The 20330-nt window shown below is 52.0% G+C and overlaps 1 protein-coding gene across 1 annotated transcript; it reads right to left on the bottom strand.

Moving 5' to 3' along the window:
- Nucleotides 1-13582: 13582 nt before the first annotated feature.
- On the bottom strand, nucleotides 13583-19999 carry LOC100191203 (uncharacterized). The gene is made up of 4 exons (NM_001136638.1): nucleotides 19710-19999; nucleotides 15505-15616; nucleotides 15230-15417; nucleotides 13583-14022 (listed from the first exon to the last, which is right to left on the bottom strand). The coding sequence occupies exons 2-4, from the start codon at nucleotides 15596-15598 to the stop codon at nucleotides 13867-13869; spliced, it is 438 nt and encodes a 145-aa protein (NP_001130110.1). The 5' UTR covers nucleotides 15599-15616; nucleotides 19710-19999; the 3' UTR covers nucleotides 13583-13866.
- Between the last annotated feature and the right edge of the window lie 331 nt (nucleotides 20000-20330).

Genomic DNA, 20330 nt, shown 5'->3' with positions numbered 1-20330 from the left:
CGGGCTGAACCGAGGGTACCTCGGGCTGAGCCGAGGGTACCTCGGGCTGAGCCGAGGGTACCTCGGGCTGAGCCGAGGATACCTCGGGCTCGGGCGCGTCGTCGAGCTTGACGGAGGGTTGATGCAGATCCCGGGAGAAGACGTCCGGGGGGACTGTCGTTCGCCCCGAGGCTATCTTCGCCAGCTCGTCTGCGGTTTCGTTGTAGCGCCGAGCGATATGGTTGAGCTCGAGCCCGAAGAACTTGTCTTCCAGGCGCCGAACCTCGTCGCAGTAGGCCTCCATCTTTGGGTCGCGGCAGTGGGGGTTCTTCATGACTTGGTCGATGACGAGCTGCGAATCACCGCGGGCGTCGAGGCGTCTGACCCCTAGCTCGATGGCGATCCGCAATCCGTTGACCAGAGCTTCGTACTCGGCCACATTGTTGGACGCCGGGAAGTGGAGGCGCAGCACGTAGCGCAAGTGCTTTCCGAGGGGCGAGATGAAGAGCAGGCCCGCACCGGCCCCCGTCTTCATCAGCGACCCGTCGAAAAACATGGTCCAGAGCTCCGGTTGGATCGGAGTCGTTGGTAGTTGGGTGTCGACCCATTCAGCCACGAAATCCGCCAACACTTGGGACTTGATGGCCTTCCGAGGGGCGAACGAGATCGTTTCGCCCATGATCTCCACTGCCCACTTTGCGATCCTGCCCGAGGCCTCTCGGCACTGGATGATCTCCCCCAGGGGGAAGGATGACACCACAGTCACCGGATGGGACTCGAAGTAGTGTCGTAGCTTCCGCCTCGTCAGGATCACAGCATACAGCAGCTTTTGAACTTGTGGGTAGCGGATCTTAGTCTCGGACAGCACTTCGCTGATGAAGTAAACCGGCCTCTGAACGGGCAATGTATGCCCTTCCTCCTGCCTTTCGACCACAATCGCGGCGCTAACCACCTGAGTGGTCGCGGCGACGTAGACCAAGAGGGTTTCTCCGTCCGCCGGCGGCACCAAGACTGGCGCCTTTGTAAGGAGCGCCTTTAGGTTGCCGAGGGCTTCCTCAGCCTCAGGGGTCCAAACGAAACACTCGGCTTTCCTTAAAAGGCGGTACAGGGGCAGACCTCTTTCGCCGAGGCGTGAGATGAAGCGGCTCAGGGCCGCGAGGCATCCCATGACCCTCTGTACCCCTTTTAAGTCCTTGATGGGCCCCATGCTGGTGATGGCCGCGATCTTCTCCGGGTTGGCCTCGATGCCTCGCTCAGAGACGATGAACCCTAGGAGCATGCCTCGGGGCACCCCGAAGACACACTTCTCAGGATTAAGCTTGACTCCTTTCGCCTTGAGACACCGGAATGTCACTTCAAGGTCGGAGAGGAGGTTGGGAGCCTTCCGTGTCTTGACTACGATGTCATCGACGTAGGCCTCGACTGTGCGACCGATGTGTTCGCCGAACACATGGTTCATGCACCGCTGGTACGTCGCGCCTGCATTCCTCAGGCCGAACGGCATGGTGACGTAGCAGTACATGCCGAACGGCGTGATGAAAGAGGTCGCGAGCTGGTCGGACTCTTTCATCCGGATCTGGTGATACCCCGAGTAGGCATCGAGGAAGGACAGGGTTTCGCACCCAGCAGTGGAATCCACGATTTGGTCGATGCGAGGCAGAGGGTAGGGAACCTTCGGACATGCTTTGTTGAGACCAGTGTAGTCTACACACATCCGCCATTTCCCCCCTTTCTTCCTCACAAGCACAGGGTTGGCAAGCCATTCGGGATGGAATACCTCTTTGATGAACCCTGCCGCCATTAGCTTGTGGATCTCTTCGCCAATCGCTCTGCGCTTCTCCTCGTCGAATCGGCGCAGAGGCTGTCTGACGGGTCGGGCTCCGGCCCGAATATCCAGCGAGTGCTCGGCGACATCCCTCGGTATGCCGGGCATGTCCGAGGGACTCCACGCAAAGACGTCGGCGTTTGCGCGGAGAAAGTCGACGAGCACTGCTTCCTATTTGGGGTCGAGCCCGGAACCGATCCGGATCTGCTTGGTGGTGTTGCCGCTGGGGTCGAGGGGGACGGCCTTGACCGTCTCCGCTGGCTCGAAGTTGCCGGCATGGCGCTTCACGTCTGGGACCTCCTTGGAGAGGTTCTCTAGGTCGGCGATGAGGGCCTCGGACTCGGCGAGGGCCTCGGCGTACTCCACGCACTCCACGTCGCATTCGAACGCGTGTTTGTACGTGGGGCCGACGGTGATGACCCCGTTGGGGCCCGGCATCTTGAGCTTCAGGTAGGTGTAGTTGGGGACGGCCATGAACTTCGCGTAGCATGGCCTCCCTAACACGGCGTGGTAGGTTCCTCGGAACCCGACCACTTCGAACGTCAGGGTCTCCCTTCGGAAGTTGGAGGGTGTCCCGAAGCAGACTGGGAGGTCGAGTCGCCCGAGGGGCTGGACGCGCTTCCCAGGGATGATCCCGTGGAAGGGCGCAGCGCCTGCTCGGACGGTGGACGGATCGACGCGCAGGAGCTTGAGGGTCTCGGCGTAGATGATGTTGAGGCAGTTGCCCCCGTCCATCAGGACCTTGGTGAGCCTGACATCGCCGACAACGGGGTCGACGACGAGCGGGTATTTCCCCGGGCTCGGCACATGGTCGGGGTGGTCGGCTCGGTCGAAAGTGATGGGCTTGTCGGACCAGTCTAGGTAGACTGGCGCCGCCACCTTCACCGAGCAGACCTCCCGGCGCTCTTGCTTGCGGTGCCGAGCCGAGGCATTCGCCGCATGCCCTCCGTAGATCATGAAGCAGTCGCGGACCTCGGGGAATTCTCCTGCTTGGTGATCTTCGTTCTTGTCGTCGTCACGGGCCCTGCCACCCTCGGCGGGTGGCCCGGCCCTGTGGAAATGACGCCGAAGCATAACACACTCATCGAGGGTGTGCTTGACGGGCCCCTGATGGTAGGGGCACGGCTCCTTGAGCATCTTGTCGAAGAGGTTTGCACCTCCGGGGGGCTTCCGAGGGTTCTTATACTCGGCGGCGGCGACAAGGTCCGCGTCTGCGGCGTCGCGTTTCGATTGCGACTTCTTCTTGCCTTTCCTCTTGGCGCCGCGCGGAGCAGACGTCTCGGGAGCTTCTTCCGACGGGCGGCCCTGGGGCTGCTTGTCCTTTCGGAAGATAGCCTCGACCGCCTCCTGGCCGGAGGCGAACTTGGTGGCGATGTCCATCAGCTCGCTCGCCCTGGTGGGGGTTTTGCGACCCAGCTTGCTCACCAGGTCGCGGCAAGTGGTGCCGGCGAGGAACGCGCCGATGACATCCGAGTCGGTGATGTTGGGCAGCTCGGTGCGCTGCTTCGAGAATCGCCGGATGTAGTCCCGGAGCGACTCCCCCGGCTGTTGCCGGCAGCTTCGAAGGTCCCAGGAATTCCCGGGGCGCACGTATGTGCCCTGGTAATTGCCAGCGAAGGCTTGGACCAAGTCGTCCCAGTTGGAAATCTGCCCCGGAGGCAGGTGCTCCAACCAGGCACGGGCAGTGTCGGAGAGGAACAGGGGGAGGTTGCGGATGATGAGGTTGTCGTCGTCCGTTCCACCCAGTTGGCAGGCAAGGCGGTAGTCCGCGAGCCACAGCTCCGGTCTCGTTTCCCCCGAGTACTTTACGATAGTAGTCGGGGGTCGGAACCGGGTCGGGAATGGCGCCCGTCGGATGGCCCGACTGAAAGCCTGCGGACCGGGTGGTTCGGGCGAAGGACTCCGATCCTCCCCGCTGTCGTAACGTCCCCCACGCCTGGGGTGATAGCCTCGGCGCACCCTTTCGTCGAGGTGAGCCCGACGGTCGCGTCGATGGTGCTCGTTGCCGAGGTGGCCCGGGGCCGCAGGCGCGGTGTTGCGCGTGCGCCCGGTGTAGACCGAGGCTTCCCGCATGAATCGGGAAGTCGCGGCATGAGGTTCCGAGGGATATCCTTGCCTTCGGGATGCAGTGCTCTCGACCCGCCGGGCCGCGGCGCCTTCCAGGAGATTCTTGAGTTCTCCCTGGATCCGCCGACCCTCGGTGGTTGACGGCTCCGGCATCGCGCGGATGAGCATTGCTGCGGTTGCCAGGTTCTGACCGACCCCGCTGGATGCGGGCGGCGGCCTGATCCTGACGTCGTTGGCGACGCGGTGCTGGAGACCTTGGGGCAGATGACGTATTTCTCCGGCCAGGGGTTGGCCCACCCATGCCTGTCCGACGTCCCGACGGATCGGCTCAAGCGCTCCCGTTCCCTCGTTGAGCCTGGCCTGCGCCTCGCGGACTTGCTCGAGTTGTGGGTCGTAACCCCCCGCCGGAGCGGGGACCACAGCTAGCTCCCGTGGGATGTCGGCGCGAGGCACCGGCCTAGTGAGATCACCATCCTCCGGCATGCCAAGATGGTTGCCTTCGGTGGGATTCCCTAGCTCGATGTGGAAACATTCGCGGCTTGGGCCGCAGCTCTCGTCGCCAAGGCTGCGGCTTGCATCGAAACAGTCGGACAGACAGCAGTCACATGCGGCCATGAAGTCCCGCACGGCACTGGGGTTGCCAAGTCCGGAGAAATCCCAACCGATGCTGGGATCGTCATCTTCCTCGGACCCAGAGGGCCCGTAGGTCGAGACGTCCGTCAGTCGGTCCCAAGGCGATCGCATACAGAACCTCAGTGGGGTTGCACTCGCCTCAATGAGGGCGCCCGCCAAAACGAGGTCGTTTGGCGGGTTGAGGCCGAGTCGAAATGACGCAAGATGGGAGTTAGTCGTTACCTTTTGGTCGACGAGGAGCGACGTAGTCACATCGGGGTCTGGTTGCGCCGTCATCTCTGGTTCGAGGGCGACGTCCTGCAGGCTTTCCGCGAGCGCGCCGGCGTCGTCTTCTTGCTCGGGGTCATCGTGCCGCGGGGGGACGGTGCTTGCCTCCGTCTTGAACGCGAGGTCGATGTCCGGCGTGCCTTCCGTCGGGGCGTCGGGGGCGTCGATTCGCTTGACGGCCGGCGAAGCGCGGCCTCCCGTCTGGCCTTGACGGCCCCGCCTCCTCCTCCGTTGGCGGGGGAGAGAACGGAGCGAGCCCGAATGTTGCTTTTCCACCACGCGGGGTAGACGTCGTCGATTCCGCCGCCGGCGGGCGGGTTGTCGGCCGCCATTGTCGTGGTCGCACGGCGGTGGAAGAAGTATCATGTCGTAGCTGCCGTCGAAGGACATGAACTCGAGAGCCCCGAAACGAAGCACCGTCCCGGGCCGGAGAGGTTGCTGGAGACTGCCCATCTGGAGCTTGACGGGGAGCTATTCGTCAGCACGCAGCAGGCCCCTACCTGGCGCGCCAACTGTCGGCGTTTCGAGACAGGGGGGTCCCTAAGCCGACGAGTGAGTGTGCTGCGTGCCCCAGCCCAGATGGGTCGAGCGCGTGGGCGAGCGCGGAGGGGGGAGAGGCGAGGCGGCCGGAGCCGAGCGTGAGAGAGGTGGAAGTCCCGCGGCCTTCGTGTTCGTCCCGCGCCCAGGTCAGGTGTGCTTGCAGTAGGGGGGTTACAAGCGTCCACGCGGGTGAGGGAAGCGAGCGGCCCCAAGAGAGCGCCTGTCCCGTCCTCGGTCCCGCGCGGCCAACCTTCTCTGAGAAGGCCCTGGTCCTTCCTTTTATAGTCGTAAGGAGAGGACCCAGGTGTACAATGGGGATGTAGCAGAGTGCTACGTGTCTAGCGGAGGGAGAGCTAGTGCCCTAGGTACATGCCGATGTGGCAGCCGGAGAGATCTGGGCATCCTGCTGGCGTGATGTCGTGGCTATCGGTGGTGCGGCGGAGCCTGATGGAGGGACAGCTGTTGGAGCGGTCGAGTCCCTGCTGACGTTGTCCTGCTGCCGTAAGAGAGCTGGGGGCCGCCGTCGTCATAGAGCTCGTGGAGCGCCATCATTGCCCCTCTGGCGGAGCTGGCCGGACGAGACGCCGGTCTTGTTCTCCGTGACCCGAGTCGATTCGGGGTAGGGTGATGATGACGTTTCCTGTTGACGTGGCGGTCTGTGCTCTAGGCAGGGCGACGTGGGGTTTCCTCCGAAGCCGAGGTTGAGTCTTGCCTTCAGTTGCCGTGGCCGAGCCCGAGCCAGGGGGTCGGGCGAGGCGGAAGTCGTCCGGCCGAGGCCAGGGCGGAGTCCGAGCCCTGGGGTCGGGCGAGGCGGAGTTTCGTCGTCTTCCGGGTCTTAGCCTGAGTCCGAGCCCTGGGGTCGGGCGGAGCGGAGTTCGCCGTCTTCCGGGTTTTAGCCCGAGTCCGAGCCCTGGGGTCGGGCGGAGCGGAGTTCGCCGTCTTGCAGGTCTTAGCCCGAGTCCGAGCCCTGGGGTCGGGCGGAGCGGAGTTCGCCGTCTTCCGGGTCTTAGCCCGAGTCCGAGCCCTGGGGTCGGGCGGAGCGGAGTTCGCCGTCTTCCGGGTCTTAGCCCGAGTCCGAGCCCTGGGGTCGGGCGGAGCGGAGTTCGCCGTCTTCCGGGTCTTAGCCCGAGTCCGAGCCCTGGGGTCGGGCGGAGCGGAGTTCGCCGTGGCGCCTTTGGCAAGGCCTAGTTGCCTGTCAGACTCACTCTGTCGAGTGGCACTGCAGTCGGAGTGGCGCAGGCGGCGCTGTCCTTCTGTCAGACTGGCCAGTGGAGCGGTGGAGTGACGGCGGTCACCTCGGCTCTGCCGGGGGCGCGTGTCAGGATAGAGGTGTCAGGCCACCTTTGCGTTAAATGCCCCTGCAATTTGGTCAGTCGGTGTGGTGATTTAGTCAAGGTTGCTTCTGAGCGTAGCCAAGGCCTTGGGCAAGCCGGTGATGTGTCCGCCATAAAAAGGGGGCCTCGGGCGAGACGGAAGTCTCTCGAGGTCGGCTGCCTTCGGCCGAGGCTAGGCTCGGGTGAAGCGTGATCGAGTCACTCGTGTGGACTGATCCCTGACTTAATCGTGCCCATCAGGCCTTTGCAGCTTTATGCTGATGGGGGTTACCAGCTGAGAATTAGGCGTCTTGAGGGTACCCCTAATTATGGTCCCCGACACTATCTTTGAGGGGAATCTCAAGATATTCGGTCTTCCGCCCACGGCGCATCTCCAAACTAGCACCTCCGACCAGCTGATGTTGCCCCCCAGCCATTCCAGGGCGGCAGTGATACAGATACTTCCATAAGCCAAAATGCGGCAGCACACCGAGGTAGGCTTCGCATAGGTGAACGAAAATGGAGATTTGGAGAATGGAATTAGGGTTTAAGTGGGTCAAGTTGATATGATAAAAGTCAAGAAGGCCACGGAAAAAAGGAGAGATTGGAAGGCCGAGGCCGCGGAGAAGAAAAGGAGCATAAACTACTGACTCATGGGTATCTTCGGTTGGGACAGTAGTCCCATGGCAAATCCGCCAAGAACAGAGTTCCCGCGGAGGAAGAACCCCAATGGAGACAAGACGGAGAAGATCAGTTTCGGAAATAACGGACATGTGGTTACCTGCGAAAGGTAACTGACTGTTGGGGTCGATTGCGGGGATCACCGCAGCAGACGAGTTCGCAGTTTTTCTCTTGGGCGCCATCTTGCTTCTCACTGGCGGGCAGGGTAGGAGGCGAGTGGCAGAGGAGATTCAAATGCGGGAATGCAAGAACTAGGGCACGGAAAGCAAAGGCGGCTAAAAGCGCAACTCTTATGGGATATTCTTGAGCCAGATACCCATTCAAAAAGTGCCCAGTCATCACCCGGCGGTTATTTCCGAAACCCCAGCATGCCACGTGGACATCCGACAGTTATTTCTAAGAAAACCGACGTGTCACTTCATCACTCGGTTATTATCCTCAAAATAACTCATGAGGCTGGCTATCACTCGGCGTTGCCTCTAAAACGCTGACCTCGTGTTTAATCGCTCGACATTACTTCTAAAATGCCAGCGTCAACCTTCAATCACTCGGCGTTGCCACTAAAACGCTGACCTCGTGTTCAATCGCTCGGCATTACTTCTAAAAATGCCGGCGTCAACCTTCAATCACTCGGCGTTACCTCTAAAACGCTGACCTCGTGTTCAATCGCTCGGCATTACTTCTAAAATGCCGGCGTCAACCTTCAATCACTCGGCGTTGCCTCTAAAACGCTGATCTCGTGTTCAATCGCTCGGCATTACTTCTAAAATGCCGGTGTCAACCTTCAATCACTCGGCGTTGCTTCTAAAACGCCGACCTCGAATTCTGTCGCTCGGCGTTACTTCTAAAATGCCGATGTCGACCTTTAAACACTCGGCGTTGCCTCTAAAACGCCAAACTCGTATTCTATCACTCGGCATTACTTCTAAAATGCCGACACCGACCACATATTCAATCGCTCGGCGTTACTTCTAAAATGCCGATGTCGACCTTTAAACACTCGGCGTTGCCTCTAAAACGCCAAACTCGTATTCTATCACTCGGCATTACTTCTAAAATGCCGACACCGACCACATATTCAATCGCTCGGCGTTACTTCTAAAATGCCGATGTCGACCTTTAAACACTCGGCGTTGCCTCTAAAACGCCAAACTCGTATTCTATCGCTCGGCATTACTTCTAAAATGCCGACGCCGACCTTCTATCATTCGGCGTTGCCTCTAAAACGCTGGTCTTGTGTTCGATTGTTTGGTGTTACTTCTAAAAACGCTGATGTCAACCTTCACATCGCTCGGCGTTGTTTCTACTATATCAAAAGAAACAGTTCAACATTCAGAAAAAGCAACACCGAGTCATCGAAAAGGGGGGTAAACGGCAGTTCTTCATTAGGGCTTGTTCGGTTATACCCCAATCCATATGGATTGAGGGGGATTGAGGGGGTTTCAATCCCTAGTAAGTCAAAATCCCCCTCAATCCGTATCAATCCCCTTCAATCCATATGGATTGAAAATAACCGAACAAGCCCTTAAGGGGAAGTTAATGAAATTACAAACCAACTCTTCGCGAGTTGGTGCTTCCCTACTTCTACTCTACATTACTACTACTACTAAACTACACTATACTACTCTACATTACCACTACATTATTCTAACTACACTATACTAATATCTAAAGACCAGTGGCGTTTAGCCACTGGCCTTGCTGCTGCTGCCCTTGCCGCCGTCGCCCCTGGTGCTGCCCGTGCTGCTGCCGCCTCTGGTGCTGCCCTTGCCGCCGCTGCCCCGGCCGCCGTAGCCGCCGTCACCGTCGCCGTCGCCACCGTCGTCGTCGTCGCCGTTGTCGTCGTCGTCGTCATCTTCGTCCTCGCCGCCGTCCGAGTCCTCCTCGTCCGAGGAGAACTCGGACTCATCCGAGCCCTCGAGCCCGGAGCGCTCGATGGCCCGGATGTACGTCCAGACCTCCGCGGCAATCCCCTGGGAGTCGTCTGAATCATCAGACGACGCCGGGGGAGAGACGGGAGCTGGAGATCCCTCGGACTCAGAGGAGAACTCCTCCTCCGAGTATTCCGAGTCGCCGAAATCCTCCGACGGAGGAGCCGGCTCACGCTTGCGTTTGTGACCCTTGCCCATGGCGAAAGCAGATAGAAGGGAGGAGAAGGATGCAGTAAAGAACAGCGAAGAGATGTGAAAAAACCAGAGGAGCAAGGGCGTTATTTATAGAAGGGAAAGGCAACCGCTCACTTCCAACCGTGGTCACTGAACAGTCGCAAAGCATTCAATAAGCACTCCCACCCATCTGAAGACACGTCAAACGGCTGACGCCGTTTCATGCAACACTACACCCATTGGGACTCCAGTCAACAGCGCAAAGGATATGATTACACTAGCCGTCCCATCACATTACTACTCAGAAGCAGCCGGCTAAAACACTCAGCGCACCAAGCCGTCCCTTGCCCACACCCATTGGGGGGGACGCCCAGGAATTATCAGTATATTTTTCAAAACGGTCACATCCGTGCAGAGCACGTAGTGAATACCTCAAGACAAAAATGAGATACCAGTAAGGATCAGAGGAAAGCCAAATATAGCCAGCAAAGTACAAGATGTGGCCGACAGAAGCGATGCAATGACTAGACAGAAAACGTCCATCAAACGCAGAAGCAAATAAATTGCACTACCTAGCAAGATATGGATGGATTGCAAACTCGGCTGCTAAAGACAAAATATATGCTGACCTCTGCAGCAAAATATTAATGACATAATGCTGACCTCCAAAGCATAATGCAAATAACTTCATGCTAAATTCTACAAACGAAAGAGATGATTTTCAGCAAAGAGGCACGAAAGGAAGACCTTCGAATGGATTATCCTTAAAAAATCCATTTGAAGGTCGGGGGCTACACCCATTGGGTGCACCTCCGGTGCACCCCATGGATTATCATTCTAAACCGATATAGCGCCGACTTCTAAGGCGTGGGACAAGATTGAAAAGGCCAATTCTCAACCGAGATGCAGGAGCGCGAATGGAGATAATCTTTGGGGAAGACCTTCGAGTAGATTATCTTCTAAAATCTACTCAAAGGTCGTGGGCTACACCCATTGGGTGCACCTCCGGTGCACCCAATAAAGTCCAGAATCCTACAATTCAAAATGCCGACCTCTAAGGCACAAGCACAAAACTAAACTTCGGTCGAATGAGTGATCGGAGCAAGAGAAGACAGCAGGAAGTCATTTTTCGGACCTTGGATCTTTGAGTTGATTACCTCTAAATCAACCCAAAGATCGGGGGCTTGTGGGGGATAGATATCCCCCGGGTCCACTAAAGAGATAAAAGACCTCACGAAAGGCCCAAAGGCCCAATAAATCGTAAGGTCGTTCTTTCGTGGGCCTGGGGAAAGACAATCAACGAAGTGGAGAAGACGTAAGACTAGATTGGAGCAAACCCAGACGGCCCACAACGTCGAGCGAGTAAATCGCAACAGAAACCCGACTTTCCCGCGCTGAAGCCCCCATGCAACAGAGCCATGCGAGGATAAGTCAGCAAGGGTTACGTAGGGATAAACTCGAGAGGTTTACTATCTTTCAGCTACTTGTAGCTATCATATCCACATTTACTGCCCCACGGTCGAGTATATAAGGCCTAGGGGGCACCCCTTCAGAATGATCGGCCTTACTTTTACTTAGCCACTCACGTAAACTCTCTGCGCCCTCAATCCAGAGAGTCCTCTTGTAATCTCGCTCATATACTCACCAGGACGTAGGGTATTACGCATCTTTAAGCGGCCCGAACCTGTAAACCTTGTCCACTGTCCTTCGTGCGATCGGCACGAACCATTTTGCTACAGTCGTCGACGCCGTCCTACTCCTAAAAACACCTTGAGGGGCAACCCCGGGTGTGCGGTCGGACCCAAAACACCGACAGTGACTGCACTAGTTGCGAGTACAATACATATTATGTTGATGTCAAAAATAAATTGTATAAACTGTTTACTAAATATCAGACTAAGTTTGGTGCAGTTAGGGCTCATAGGGATGATCGACCTTCAATTCATATAGGTAAAAAAGCAAGCTTGGGGAAGAATATTTGGAGATCGAAGTTCAGGTGTTGTTGGTCCTCCCCCTGTCTCTACCCCTTCTGCTTCATCTTCCTCTGCTATTTGTGAGCTCTCAGCCTACTTAGACAGTGACAATGTCACTTCTTATGAGGATGCTTTTGATATACTTCTTTGGTGGCGTGACCACAAGCTAACATATCCAATCTTGTCCATAGTGGCAAGGGATATCATGTCTATTCCTATGTCTACTGTCTCTTTAGAGTCTTGTTTCAATTTGATAGGCAGGATAATTGAGGAGCGGGATGACGCTTATTGTCTGAGAATGTGGAGATGCTGGCTTGCTTAAAAGATTGAAAATAGGAGAAAAGAGAGAGCAACATGTTGTTGACAACCTAGAGCTTGAGGATTCATTCTAGAACATGTTCTTTGATGAAGATGAATCTGCTGCTGGTGGTAGTGAAGGGACTGTGTGTGATGGTTCTGGTTCTGGTACTTAGTGATTGTCTTAGTTCTGATTTTGGTACTTACTACTTAGTTATGGACTCTAGTGATCTGGTTCGTGCTTTGTGAATGGAGAGACAGAGAGATTTTGTAATCTTGATCTGTAACAGATTTAAACTTAATGACTAAAGTTAGAGCCTGCTACACTCTTTTTTCCTTTATAGGGTTTCTCATAAGGGTGAGTGTTACCTAGAAAGGCTTTTAATGAGTTAACATTGTACAAAACAACTCATTTATTATTTTTTGCTTTTTTCTGTTGCTATAATTTTAGTTTCGGTGTTGTCTATGGATAGCGAGCTTCGTGTTTGCTTAGCGGGCTAGCCTGGCATGGAAACCAGCTCGAATGGCTATGCCTGGGTCGACGGCCAGGCACGTGGGGCACTCAAACACGCCTGTGAAGCACGACGCCCCATGCCGGCTCGTTCGTTGTTGGATCCTGCTTGCCCAAGTCTGTGCCGGATCGTTTCGAATGGGCATGTTGGACATTTATAGCCCCGGGTTCACACATGCATGGCGATCGCACGCAAGCAATCGACCGAGATGCGGCCCCGCAACGGTACGTCGCGCTGCGCCCCGTCGACTTCCAAGCGCGATGCCTCACCTACTTGACGCAGGTCCGGTGGCTGGCATCTTACGGGTTGTACGCATGTACCCCCAGCGGTTGTTGTTTACGTGCGTGTTGAATCTGTCCAGATGCCAACGTGAGAGAGCTCCCGGCAACGGCCATCCACCGTGGGCTAGTTGGTTGGACGGGCAGGCACGCGTGGTGTAGCTCGTCGTGTTTGCGGACTTTATGCAACGCGACGAGAGGCCGCCGAAGCCAACGCCCCATGCTACTAGGATGGGACTATGAGATGGCAATGAGTAAATATCCATATGGTATTATTATTCCATATACATATACTTAGGACAAAAAATAACTATGTCATGTTATTCATATCTGCTGATGGGTATAGATTTATCTCATACCCATGTGGATATAGGTAACTCATCGAGTCACCCGTATCCATAAAGATAAAACATTTATCAGAATAATACATTATACAAACGTCATTTATATTAATCTAAATACCATCAACAAATTTTGAGCATCATTCAATAATCCAATCAACAACACCGTGGATAATTGGATAAAGTAGCAACATTAGGATAGTAACACATAACACATTACATGTTAATTTATATGGTCATCAAATAAATGTTAAGCCTTTTATGACATTATCACCAAAAAGTTTGTTAAATAGTCAAAATAGATGGATAATCGAAGCCCAAGTTCACGCTTTTATACTGAGTATTTTAAACTCATGGGTTAACGAATATGGGTGAAGACGGAATGTTCTAATATTCGTTAACCATTAGGTGAAGGTTTTATCCAATAAAAGATTCATAGGTAAAATATTTAACCTATATAGAGTAAATAACTATCGAGAACCAGGTCGCGAATGAGATGGTAACCAGGTTTTATCCAATAAAAGATTCATAAGTAGAATATTTAACCTATATAGAGTAAATAACTATCGAGAACCAGGTCGCCAATGAGATGGCACGACAGTGACATGGGGAATGACCTGCGAGTCGGACGGGACATGGCCATCCAACTCCGGAGATTACCGCGTCAGTATTGCGGTAAACATCGCGGGCTTCCAAAAAACTTCGATAGGGTTATTCAAGTCAAAGTCAGCTCGTCTAAAATAGAACCGGGGCTGGGGCTCAATAAGGATTCGAGCAATGTACTAGCTTGGCTCCTGAGCAATTGGTGATAAAAGACAATTTACAGAATCATACAAGATGCAAAAGCGCTACTAATTTAACAAAAACATTTGTGGCACGAGGAGTCTTTATAGTACATAGCAGTTGCAAACATCCAAACGTCAGGAAATTTAGTCTTCCAACTAGTTACCACAACACATTCATGCTAATCACCATAGCCGATCCATGCTCACGAGACATCTAATGTGGTTAGGATGGTGATGATGAGTCGTGAGCCCAACAACATGATGACAAGATTAGTCACCGCTGGCACAACCCCTGCAGCCGCAATGGACACATTCTATCACTTGCTCCTCCCTCAGATGCTTGGGGACTCGGCAGACACAAGTCGTTGCAAAGTTGTGGTCACGTGTCTGTATGCACCGAAGGCAGCAAAGGCGCTCGTATCCTGGCTGCAAGAGGACAAAATGTAGCAGTAAGAAATGAGGATGCTAGATCTGGCACTGCACAACCACAAACTTGAGGACCATAACCTATATAGAGGAAACAAAGCAAAACATTGAAACAGAACAAAGAAGCATCAAGGGACTATCCCCACCATTTTTTTTTCACAGAATGGATCCGTTGTAATTTCTTCTAGTTTCCCAAGTTAACAGTTACAATATTTGCCTCAAATCACATAACTCGCTGCAAACGCACTTTACATATAAATTCATCTCGAACACATGACAAAGGCAAGGCCAGATCGCTCATTAACAACGTAGAGATGCACATGCACCAGGCGATGCAATCTACAAATTTTGAGGTGACTTTTTATGGTCTTCAATTGACCAATATTATTCTATGGGTATCTACAATATCTAACAAATTTATGAGATAATGCAGGTGCTTCTTCATACAAATTTATAAATGATTTTGATGTGCCCAACTAGTTTTTGAAAGCTTCTGGTGTTTCAAAAGTTTTACAGGTTTTAGTCAAAACAAAAGTATTTGGGACCAGAGAGATTACAGTTGAACATTTCCAGACACACTATCGAAATTAAGGGCTAGTTTGGGAACTCTATTTTCCCAAGAGAATCAAAATGAACTAATTTCCCTTAGAAAAATGAGGTTGCTATACTAGCCCTAAGGGGAATAAAAAACATACTGGATGCCTGATAAATTCATTTTCAGTCAACTAAATTGACCAGATCCAGTTACTGATAACGTTACAAATCTCCCATTTGGAACATACCAAAAAAAAGACTGGATTGCACTGCAGCATGCATGACAGTATCAGTCATAATCTCTATTTTCCAAACTCTAACAAAAATCAATGAAGTGGCAATAATGGTTCCAGGTTTCAGTTAGTTGCTCATTCTAGTACACAGAAAAGCCATAACATGCATCAGTATCTACTGCAATCTATCATGTAAGCTATATAAATCTCACAAAACTATAAACAATGTGTAATAGTAATTAGTAAGATACATTTTGCGCATACAATGTCTACACCTATACAACATTTCCAATAAACAAATATAGCAGAACATAATGAAGATTAACATGCCTCCTCCCACCCACCCTCCCCCCAATAAGACAGGATGTTGTGGAGAGAGAAAAATCAAATCAACTGAGATGTAGACCATGCACAACAAATCTGGAACCAAGGATAATTACCTTTTTCCACTTTGCGATCAGGTTACGGTCTGCATAGCTCTGGTCCAGGCAGAACTCATAAAGCTCCCGTGATATCTCCTTCCTTCTGTAGTAAAGATCATATATGTAGCGGCTCCTTTGATGAGAAATACGGAAAATAGGCCAGAGCGCTTCACACTTTCTCTTTCCATCATGTGGATCATTTTCAGCTGCATGAGGGCATAACGTTAGTACAATCCTGTGCCAGGAAACAACTGACATCAGTAGTGAGTGTCTCAATAACCATCTGTGCATACCTTCTCTCATTTTGGCATCCAACTCACGGATGGTTGGTTCAATAAGCTCCCATCCTTCAGGATACTTGACACGACTTGTCTTTATCTTAGGCATGCTGTCTCAATAAATGTCCTGGCATCATGCAAATGGAGTAAGCAAAAGGGCCAACATAATGCTTATGTAAACATAATCTTCAATAAATCATTAGATCTAATGTGATTGCAAAAGGATTCACATTATGAATGGAGCATAGAAGTTCATGTGCTGATTAAATTCAATACACCATTGCACTGATGACAGTATGCTACCCAATACACCATATGTCCCTTTTAAGGGTTGCTCTCACTCTTCAAGAAGTCAAACATACTCGACTTTGACCATAATGACTTAAGGAACGACTTGCAAAGATCACGAATAACTTAAATGACTTGAAGGTAATGAGCGATCTGGCCTTTGTCATGTGTTGAATTTAATCATGGTTTACATGTAGAAAATATTAGCAACATTTGTCTCAATAGTTGTAGACAAATTTAATAACTTAAATTTTTTAGGTCATTCCAAGGTTACATAATTTATTTGAAAAGAAAACGATCAATCTCATTATCAATCTCAGATAAATCATAAAATCTATTTTCAAGATAAATTTATTTGAAGATACAAATGTTGCTAATATTTTCTACAATATATTCAAACTTTAGAAAGTTTGACCACCACGTAAACCATGTACAAAACAACCTCTAGTACTGCTATCTACGAGACGAGAAAAGAAAACGATCAATCTCACAACACCTAGTGCTTGGTTTAGTTGACTAATCAGGTTCTAATCTTGAATCCAACAGAACAGAAATTTTATCTATGCGTACATTAGTGTTCTCCGGGCCAATGACAAATAAAAAGAGACAGAGGGACTACCTCTGATTTACATAAGGAAACAATATTGAATGCTAATAAGACAAAGAAACATCCACCGCATTAGGGAGTAGGCACCGGCGGAGCCAGGGCCCGGCCTGCCCACGTGCCTGGGCTTGGCGCTGCCGGTGATCCAGAGATATCGAGGTCTTACCCCATCCATGGCGTCGGGAAGCCGCGTCGCACCCACACGCTATCTCGCCTCTGCGCGGCCTGAGTTGCCACGTCACACGCACCACCACCACTCGTAGTCATCGGGCGAAAGCACATCCCGCGCTGGCAGAGGAGGGGGTCGTGGCTGGCCACGAAGTCGATCTCCAAGGTCGTGGCCCAGTACACCCTAGACGTGCGGCTCCACGTGATGTTCGAGAAATCTGGTGTGTCGGCCCGCAGCTTCGACTACTCCCAGTTGCTGCGCACGCCGCCCACGCCGTCCTCCGAGCAGCAAAGGCCACATCCAACCCTTCAACTGCAAGCTCGACGTCGCCAATGACTCCTTCCGCCTCCTCACTTTCTCCGAGAATGCCACCGACTTGTCGCCGCACCACTTCATTCCCTCGCTCGACTCTACGTCGTTGTTGCCCGTTTCCCTAGCTGCCGACACATGCCTCCTCTTCTCCCCCTTGTCCGCGGTACTCCTAGAGCGTGTCTTCATCACGCGCGAGATCTCGCTGCTCAACCCGCTATGGATCCACTCTAGAGTCTCCTCTAAATCGTTCTATGCAATCCTCCACTGCATCGACGTTGACAGGACTGTGGCACGCGACAAGTCGGTACCTAAAGCCAACGAAACCCTAGGTGCCGCGCCACTGCCCCTTCCCTCCCACCGGCAGTGCCCAGGGTTCAAATTTCTCCTGGCTCCGCCACTGGGAGTAGGGGTCAATGCATCGCCATGGTGTAATGTCAACTACTCATGCTCAACCCTAATTCACAAACAACCGTCACAACCTAAAGGTCGAGGCTCCAAACCGTAAAAGTCACTCACGTTCAGCAGGACCCCGCAAATTCATGGAATAGAAACTAAACAAATTGTCAACAAAGTGGAAGGATGTACAAATGCAATGGTCAATTTGATGCATCCATTCCAGCCAATGAAAGATAGCAATCTTAGAGACATCCATCCCAGCAAATGAAAGATAGCAGTCTTAGAGGCATGCATCGAAGCGGGCTAGGGTTTCCTTACCAACAAAAGTAGAAGTCGGTCCAAATCTAGATAGATCTCCAATCCGCACTGAGAAACAATATGTGAGGATGTGGACAACGACGAGAAGGGACTTCGAGCTTTAGGTTTTGCGGAACAGAATCGGAAGAAGGCGGTCGTCAGGCAAGAGTAAAGAGAAAGGGTGCCTGTAACGGCCTCCAGTATCAAGAAACCGACTCTGATACTGGATCTTTCTCGCGCTATATGCTATAGTCTTGACCTCTAAATATAAGGGGATATTTCCTCCGACAGCGTCCTCTATATATAGAGATTTTCTCTCCTCTCCTCCATCCTTTAATATTTTAAAAAGTAGATTTAACAAAAAACTAAAATATACACAACATTTGAGGGCATGACAAATACGCATGCACAAAAAAGTAAAGTAAAATATATCTTCAATATATGTATTTACGTATAGAGGACGAGATATTGAGGATGTTGTTGGAGATGAACGAGATATAGAGAGAATCTTTTAGAAAAGACTTTAAAGGATGGATATACAGGATGGATATAAAGGACGCTATAGGAATGCTTCCAACACGCCATGTCGCCATTAGAGTTCCTTAGCGTAGATTTTTAAATTCGCTTTTGGCAAGCGCACATTTCCTAGGCTTCTACTTGACTCCTCTAGTCCTTATGAGATCTTCCTCTTGCACGACTTGCCAAATAAATCCATCAGAATACTGTCGAATGCAATAAAAACTTCCTACCATAACAATTGGTCCCTTTCACACTGATCAACGCAGTAACCAAACATCTCAATGCGCATACAATCGCCACAAGTGTGCCACTGGGTTCGGAGTCGCAGAGGTAGAAGGCACCCTTGGAGCGCAGGGTGCACCACAGTTGCAGAAGGCTGGATGTGGCTGCAATAGGTGAGGTAGAGGGAGCACGGGGAGCTTCATGTCCGGCCATTCGAGATCAACGCCTGAGCACGCTGTGTGGCCTCACTCGCACTCTCCAACCGCAAGGAGTTGACCACCCCCCAACACGATGCTATCAACTCGCTCCAGGTCCCGCTTCTTTCTCCTATCCCCTTGCCGCTATTAGGTTTTTAACCACAGTAACCACTGCCTCAAATCAATTGGTTTGTCTGCTAATCTTATCGAGAAGCACACCAATTTAGCATTGAATCACGGGTCCTTGTTATGCAATGTGAGAGTTGTGTTCGCTGGTGTTTATGATCTGACCATATGGTCAGGTTGATTTGAGAGAGCGGAGGTACCTGCTCTCTGGGGCATCGGATGTTTTAGCCGTTGTGTTCAATGCGTGAAACACGATCGAATACAAAGCTAGGTTCATAGCGAAGCACAGGAACATACTGATTCTGGATAAGCAACACCAGAATCAGTGGTGGAGACTAACTGAAATCAAAGCCTGGACACTCACCGAGCGCGAGCCGCTGGCCGGCTGCCGGCTAGGCATGGCCGTACATGGCCGGGCGGGCGTCTCGGTGGCGAGCAGCAGCCCAGGGTAGTCCTCTCTTAATCTCTTCTACAGTGTCAATACGAAACTAGGCCATGGATGTAGGTAGCAAGAGCAAAAGGGAACGAGTTTATTAACACTCAACAATGTGCTAAAGTTCCAATAGAGAAACTTCCTGGGGTGAAGATAAATGATGCACTACCCAACCAGCGCACCAGTCCTGAGAACAAATTTATTAACACTCAACCTTGTGCATCAAACTCAATCATGTCACTATGCCTAACCATTTCAGATCCCTAACTGATTTGTTTAGACTGAAGCTAGCGGTCCAGTCCATCCTGGAGGTCTTGGCATAGAATGAAGCTATGAGTAAATGTAAGGTCCGTGAAATTAGAATTGGAGGTAAACAAGCACAGACTGTCGATAATTGTTCGACTTGTGATCGACCCCAACACGATCCCAGGTGGAACGGCAACAATAAAGAGCAGCAGTTGCTCCTGAACTACACCAAGGCTTGAGCGACTACACTAGGCTACCATTACGATCGCCAAGCCTGGCGTCGTGGTTCCATGACTCCACAACCACAACGGCGGATCGAAGCAACAACGTAATCAAAACGAGGCGAATCGCAACCGATGAGCAAAACGAACCGGATCGAATTTAAAACAGAGCGGCGCACGAGAAGCAAACCTCTCTCTTCAGGAGAGACGATGGGGGCGATTCAGCGGAGCAACGACGGCTCAAGCTCGGCGCGGCTGTGGCTGCGGCGGCGGGGGTGGCTTCGAGTTTGCCTCGGCGGCGGCGGTGCGACTGTTGGGGCTGAGGCGGTTGGCGGCGGCTGGCCGACCGCCGGCTAGCGTGTAACTCACCTTGGCCGCCGGATGGGATCCGGGACGTGAGGTAGGGTTCTTCCCCACCAGATCTGGGGAAGAGGACCCTAATTCGTCAGGTAACTCAGATAAACTTCACAGGAACTCAGGTATGTGGTGGTGGTGGTGTTTCTAGTTTGTTTTCTGTTTTTCCCTTCCACATACTACATGCTTAGAGCTAGTATGGGAACCCCAATTTTCTAAGGGATTTCTATTTTCCCAAGGAAAATTAGTTTATTTTTACATGGGAAAATAGAAATCCCTTAGAAAATTGAGGTTTCTAAACTAGGCCTTATATAGCCAGTATGACCAGTTATTTTACTCCCTTGGGATTAACCGACCTAACAACTGACTTAATCACTAATGGCACAAGGCCACAACTATTACATGTCATAATATAGCCCATTTATCCATCTTCAGACAAACAACAAGATTCTAGTCA

Source organism: Zea mays, chromosome 3 (assembly GCF_902167145.1).
Source record: "Zea mays cultivar B73 chromosome 3, Zm-B73-REFERENCE-NAM-5.0, whole genome shotgun sequence".
Lineage (NCBI taxonomy): Eukaryota > Viridiplantae > Streptophyta > Magnoliopsida > Poales > Poaceae > Zea > Zea mays.
This window is presented reverse-complemented; position numbering and strand designations above follow the sequence as displayed.

Coding starts and splice junctions, on each gene's coding strand:
- LOC100191203 (NM_001136638.1), bottom strand. CDS start 15,598: ATGCCTAAGATAAAGACAAGTCGTGTCAAGTATCCTGAAGGATGGGAG. Junction 15,418..15,504: donor GGATGCCAAAATGAGAGAAG/GTATGCACAGAT, acceptor GCCCTCATGCAG/CTGAAAATGATCCACATGAT. Junction 14,023..15,229: donor TGATCGCAAAGTGGAAAAAG/GTAATTATCCTT, acceptor GTCCTCTTGCAG/CCAGGATACGAGCGCCTTTG.